We start from the raw sequence: 6,000 nt of genomic DNA on the forward strand, positions 1-6,000 counted from the left end.
AGTGTATCAGACAGACCACATGGACTGCATGTGCCTGGGTGCCGAGCTCGGGCCTGACTGGGCTGAAACAACCAAAAGTGGCACAAAGTCCAGGGCAACAAAGTCCTGGACGCAGTGTGAAGAGATCAGGGCTTTATCAGGTGTGATATTAAGTATCTGTCATCTGATCTCTGGAAAACAAGCGTCTCCTGGCTGTTTACCTTCCATGACTCTCCGAGCTGCGGCCAGCAGCAAGGCCATCCCCAGGTCTGCCGTGGGGCTGGAAACGGCGTGTGGCGTGTTGGCCACCTTCACACCAAAGCTGGCAACGAGTCCCGGGTCCAGGTGGTCCAGCCCCGCCCCTACGCTGGCAAGGATCTTCAAGGAGGGCGGGCTGCGCAGCAGCTCCTGGCTAACGGCCGGCCTTCCGCCCCAGATGTACACAGCTTGGATCTTTGGACCCAGCTGTGTTTTATTTTCCAAAAATTCTTGCATGGTAATGAGATTAAAGTGTTTCTGCAGGTCTCCAGCATGATCTTCACATATACCATATTGTCCTTCAAGTCCAGACACCGAAACTCCAGGTAGGTCCTGATCGCCCATGGCCTGCAGAAAGATAGATGCAATTTCTGCTGTCAAAGAGAGTCTCCAAGAGAACAACCCATATGCTCTTCTACTGCTCTTTAGATTTTCTAAATTACAACAGGACTGGAATTCATTTTATTTCCTGGATAAATTCCTGTAAAACCTGTAACGCAGCAGAGCTGGACTCTGAAGGTACCAATGCTCCCATCACTGCCACTTTCCTCCCCACCGACAGGGGTCTTTATTTCTGCCCTTCGGCTGTGGTGGCAGCCTCCGGGCCCCCTCTGATGGCCGCTCCTGGTGGTCACGCCTTCGTGAGACCCCCAGCCTGGAGTGCACTCCTCGTGAAGAGAACGCAGCAGAAGCGAAGGGGGGTCCTGCTCTCCCCTACTCCCCCTTCTCCCGGGGGGCCAGGGCCATGCTGGGAGGCAGCCCTGTGCCAAGGCCCAAGTGAGTGGGAGGCAGGACTTAAGAGGCTGGCCAACGGCCTGGGAGCCTGGGGATGACCGCAGCCCTGGCCAGCGCCTTGACTAAAGTTTCCCGAGGGACCCTGAGCCGGAACCGCCCAGCTAAGCCACTCCTGGACTCCGACCTGAAGACATGGGGGATAACAGAGGTTTGTGGTTTTCAGCCACTAAAATTTAGGGTAATTTTATGCAACAATAACTAACAAAACTGACCATTTTTTACTGTGAAAGTAAAAGATACTTTTTACTGTCTGTCAAACAAATTAAATAATGTTTTATGTTCTTTGTTCCTAATTAAAAAGAAGATATTTTTAACATTTTATAGCTTTCTTCCAAAAAGAAAACCAGTTGCTTTCAAGAGTTGAGGCTAGTGAATGCATTTTATCTTTGGGTCACAAACTTAGCTAAAAATGTTTACAATGTGTTCAAAGCTCACAGCATAATGGGCTAAAAAACTTGTGTTTACTTTTTGGACTTTCAGTAAAAGATTAAAAGAGTTTCATTCAAGATAAGATTTTAGTTATTTTTATAGAAAGGAGTCTCAATTCCTGACTGCTTTAACGTTGGTTATGGAGCAATGACACACATCCATCACACCATTATTGTCAGTGGTCGTACATGGAAAAGATCCAAGATCCTCCAAGTGACTCGTGGCTGCTCCAAATGCGAAGAGGGAGAGAGTCCCAGTCGGGACAGATAGACGGAGCAGGGGTGGGAGCACCGGGCAGATGCAAGAGCTTGCTCCATCCTTGGGCTCTGTCTCTTGCTCTATAACTCCTTTCACGAGCACCAGCCTCTGACCATCTCCACTCACAGCCAGGAGTCCAGCAAAGGAGCATGAGACAGGAAGTGGGACCCGCCATCAACAACTTCGGGAGAAGGGAGCGTGAGCCCTGTCTGCCGCTGGTGCTATGCCTGTGCTCAGAGGAGCGGGCAGGGCCGGAAGGCGAGAACTCTGGCTCTGGCACAGCTCTACGGCTGATCGAATGTCTCCCAGGCTTCCTGCGTTCTTGGTGAAACCGGAGTGATATCAACAGGTAGTGTTTTAGAGCTGCACCGTAAGATCACATTTCATTCTCCTCCCCTAATTTCTGCATAAAGAGAGCTAAGTGGACATGCCTCTGGCAGGTGTCCTTGGATGCACAGAACTGACACGATGGTTAGGTTGGGAACATTCTGACAACAAAGGAACTCACCACAAAGTAGGTGTATTTTTACACAACTGCATTTTGTCTAAGTCAAAAGATAAACCCATGTGTGAAATTTGGAAAAGTCAAAAATTTTACAGCTTTGTTTTTGGTTAACAGAGTGATAGTTCAGACGTGAAAATGTAGTTAGACTACGTTTTCTAACTGCTATGTGCATTCTCCTTACACTGTTTAATTTGAACTGCTGGCACAGATTAAAAATTAGTTTTCTCCTTGCGAAATGATTGCTTAATTAAAAAATAAAAGAATATGTATTAACTTTGTTGAAATTGCCCTCAACAGACCCAAGGCTCTAAATTCAGGATTTTCTTCTTTTAAAGTCCCTGTAAAATTGAGACCCACAAAAAGAAAAATAAAGTAGAATGAACTTCCAACCTCTTCTTTCAAAGGAAAGTAAGACTGACGTTTGTATAGCACTCATGAGAGGGAAGTGTGGAGGGAGGCATGCAGACCCGTGACCAGTGACTGTGACTGCCCAGCTGGACTCTGGGCCCAGAGGAGGACAGGGCAGGAGGAGCTCTGGGGTAACACAAGTACAGAGAGAACAAATTGAAATCACAGAAGGGGCAAGGACGGGGGCAGGCAAGGGGCAGGGGAGTAAGGAAGGTATTTTTAACTTAAAAAGCAAAAATGAAAATAAAAACCAATTGCAACCAATAAAAATATGTTTTAGTTTTTGGGACAGAGAGAAAGAAACAAAGATGGGGTGAGGGCAGAAAGAGGACAAAGCAGGACCAAGTGCAAAGGAGGAGCTGGGCATTGGGTTCAGGCTGCTCTGCCTGGCTGTGCTTCCCTCAAACTCGCTATCCTCCAACGTAAAGTGAGGGGAACAGACCGCCTGGCGTGGTGGCCCTGACAGTGAAAGAGAACATTCAGAGCCTGGAGAACCTACTGCAAGCCTTCAATGAATGGGAGTTACTAATGTTTAAATCTGAACAACAATTTAGATATTTACCCAAGTGTCTAGAAACAAACTTACACCAAAGAGGGAGACTGAATTCATACAACACAGTAACATTTCTTAAAATCCTATTTCCTCATGAAGCTTCCTCTCTTAATATTTGAGAGGTGAGTCCAATACCCGCCCCCCATCATCCTCACATCCCCAACGTGCCAAGACTTGCTTCAAACTGGCGCCAACTGACTTTCATCTCTCCCTGCCACTCTGTCCTCTTATCCTCTCTCCAATCCCTTTCAAAGTCTATCCTCATCTCACCTACCAAGCAGTTCTCTGCCCTGTCTATGGGTATAAAATTAAAGTTGTTTGTTTTCTGTCCTCTACAGATTCCCAGCCCAGCTTCTGCTCCAAAGAGGCTCAGAAAACAGCCTGGGAAAAAAAAAGAATTCTCCGTAATGAGGGGTAGGTGACGCCATGGTTAGCCCCTCTGCTTTTATAATCATCCTTAGCTTGATATTCTGGATTTGTTGGAGAACAATCTGTTCACTCATGACTAGATAAGAGTACCTAAAAGTTTAAGATATACCAAAGGGCATATCCTTGAGGGTGTGTTTGCTAGTTCTAGCTTAATGAAAACTGCACTGTTTACACCCTTTATGTGAGGTTTCTCCAGTCACCAGGTATCAACAAATCCAATGTAATTTAAAACCAATACTGTCACAATGTGTCTCAGCAAAAACAGTTGCTTCCCTAAGAAATGGTTTGTCAGGGCCTTCTAAACATTAAGGAAAAAAAGACAAGATAAAAAAACCTAGGGACTTCCCTGGTGGCGCAGTGGTTAAGAATCCGCCTGCCAATGCAGGGGACACGGGTTCGAGCCCAGGTCCGGGAAGATCCCACGTGCCACGGAGCAACTAAGCCCGTGCACCACAACTACTGAGCCTGCACTCTAGAGCCTGCGAGCCACAACCACTGAAGCCCGCGTGCCTAGAGCCCGTGCTCCGCAACAAGAGAAACCACCGCAGTGAGAAGCCCGCGCACCGCAGTGAAGAGTGGCCCCCGCTCGCCACAACTAGAGAAAGCCCACGCAGCAATGAAGATCCAACACAGCCAAAAATAAATATATTAAAAAAAAACAAACAAACCTGGATTCATGCAGGGGAATGAACTATAAAATCTGATGTGGATACCTGAATCTATTCATTTAAAGCTTAATCTGCCACTGCCTGGAGCTTAGAAAAAAGTAAGTACCTGTCCGAAATGACCTTTAGATTCTGGCAGTGTCTGAAGCCGCCTTAAGTCTTCTCTCGAACAAGGCAGGTATAAATAACAACAATGTATTTTCCTTATTAAATTCTTCAGGATCGTGCCCTGCGAGCCCAGAAGGGTCTTAGGATTCTAATGCTGCCCACCTGCCCCAGGTGAAGTTCCAGGTCAGTCACACCCACGCGGCAGAGCTCAGTCCAGTCTCCCGCCCACACCGCGACATCCGGGTCTTTTAAAAAGACCCCAGATTCCAGGGACGCTCCAGCAGGCCCTGTCTCCCAGGCAAGACCCGGACAGCGAAGGCGCGAGGTCAGAGAGCGTAGTGCCCCCGCCCCAGTCCTACGGCCAGCCACGCCGGAGCCAGGCCCCAAAGCCCGCCGACCACACCTCCCAGCCACGCCCCCAAACCGCCGACCACACCTTCCAGCCACGCCCTAAGCCCGCCTGCCGTGCCCAAGGCCACGTCCCAAGCCCCACAGCTTGGTCCTCCTCTGCTAGCCCCGCCCAATCAACTAGGCCGCGCTCACATCTCCGGCGTTCGGTTCGCGGCCGGGAACTCTGGGCGCCAGGAGTGCGCATGCGAGAAGCCACCTGACGGGCAGGTTGCCGAGGCCCCACCCATCGCGGGCGGGCTTGGGATGGAGCCTCCTTCAGCAGCGGAGTCTGGGTGGTCGGGTGTGGGGCCTGTGTGGTGGGGAAGGTTGCTGGCCTGCTTCAGCGTGGGGAGTGTGAAAATTAATACACAGAAACCTCATTTAAGATGGAGCCGGGAGGCCAGAAGGGATAGCTCTGGGCACCACTCCCCCTCGATTGGAGATCCAGCAGGAAAAAGGGCACAACCTCGCTACAGACGGGGAAGGAAGACTTTCTCCGAGTCTGGAAACAGCCCAGCCAATGGGAAGCTACTACACTTCCAACTTGGGGTTCCCTCCAATGGGCTCTTTGTTTATAACAAGCAGCCACGCCCAACTCCCCCTTCTCCTCTATAAAAGAGTTTCCCCTGCTTTGTTCTCTGGACTTGCCTGTGGTTTGCCATAGATTGAGCGTTTTAAATTGCAGTTTTTTGCTGTTCCTGAATAAACCCATTCTGCTGGTAAAGTAATCAGCTATTTTATTGTTTTAGGTGGTCAGGTGGGGGGACCTTGCGGGGGCGCATTGTTGGGCAGGGTCTGCACGCTGGCGCCTGGCTGGCTTCTGAAAAGAGCAAGTCTCACCCTGAGATCAGGACTGCCTTCTTCCCGGGAAAGTGGGCGGTGGATGACGCAGGCCCTCCCTGCGGCAGGAGGCCTCCTCCTTTTTGGCACTGCCTAGGCACTGCTCTAAGTCACCCGCGAGGGTTTACTCCTGTGTCTCCACGGTTCTGGGTCAGTGTGTCACAAATTCAGTCATTTTTCATAGTCACACACCACCTGTGTTGCTATTTACTCATTTTCCCCCCTAAGTAAATTAAAAATCAACTCAAGTGTTTACTTACCTAGTCAAAAATAATACTATCTGGGGATATCTCTGGTATTTTTAAAATTAGACTAGATGGTACTACTGAGAACAGGTAATGGAACACTTGTAGTCCTCTTTAGGAAACACTGATGAGTGTTTC

The 6,000-nt window shown here is 49.1% G+C and overlaps 1 protein-coding gene and 1 long non-coding RNA gene across 2 annotated transcripts in view; one reads left to right on the forward strand and one right to left on the reverse strand.

The window, feature by feature from the left end:
• The window catches only part of LOC133075990 (putative 2-hydroxyacid dehydrogenase SERP1888), a 10,695-nt gene extending 5,869 nt beyond the window's left edge, over positions 1–4,826 (reverse strand). The window contains 2 exon segments of the mRNA XM_061170492.1: positions 201–585; positions 4,550–4,826. Coding sequence (XP_061026475.1) covers positions 201–582 — 382 coding nt within the window. The 5' untranslated portion in view covers positions 583–585; positions 4,550–4,826.
• Positions 1–5,442, forward strand: part of LOC133075991 (uncharacterized) — a 15,961-nt gene extending 10,519 nt beyond the window's left edge. Inside the window, exons 2-4 of the long non-coding RNA XR_009697439.1 lie at positions 3,524–3,599; positions 4,000–4,380; positions 4,500–5,442. This is a non-coding gene — a long non-coding RNA (uncharacterized LOC133075991). The remainder of the gene's footprint in view (positions 1–3,523; positions 3,600–3,999; positions 4,381–4,499) is intronic.
• Positions 5,443–6,000: the final 558 nt, after the last annotated feature.

This window comes from Eubalaena glacialis, chromosome 15 (genome assembly GCF_028564815.1).
Source record: "Eubalaena glacialis isolate mEubGla1 chromosome 15, mEubGla1.1.hap2.+ XY, whole genome shotgun sequence".
Taxonomy (NCBI): domain Eukaryota; kingdom Metazoa; phylum Chordata; class Mammalia; order Artiodactyla; family Balaenidae; genus Eubalaena; species Eubalaena glacialis.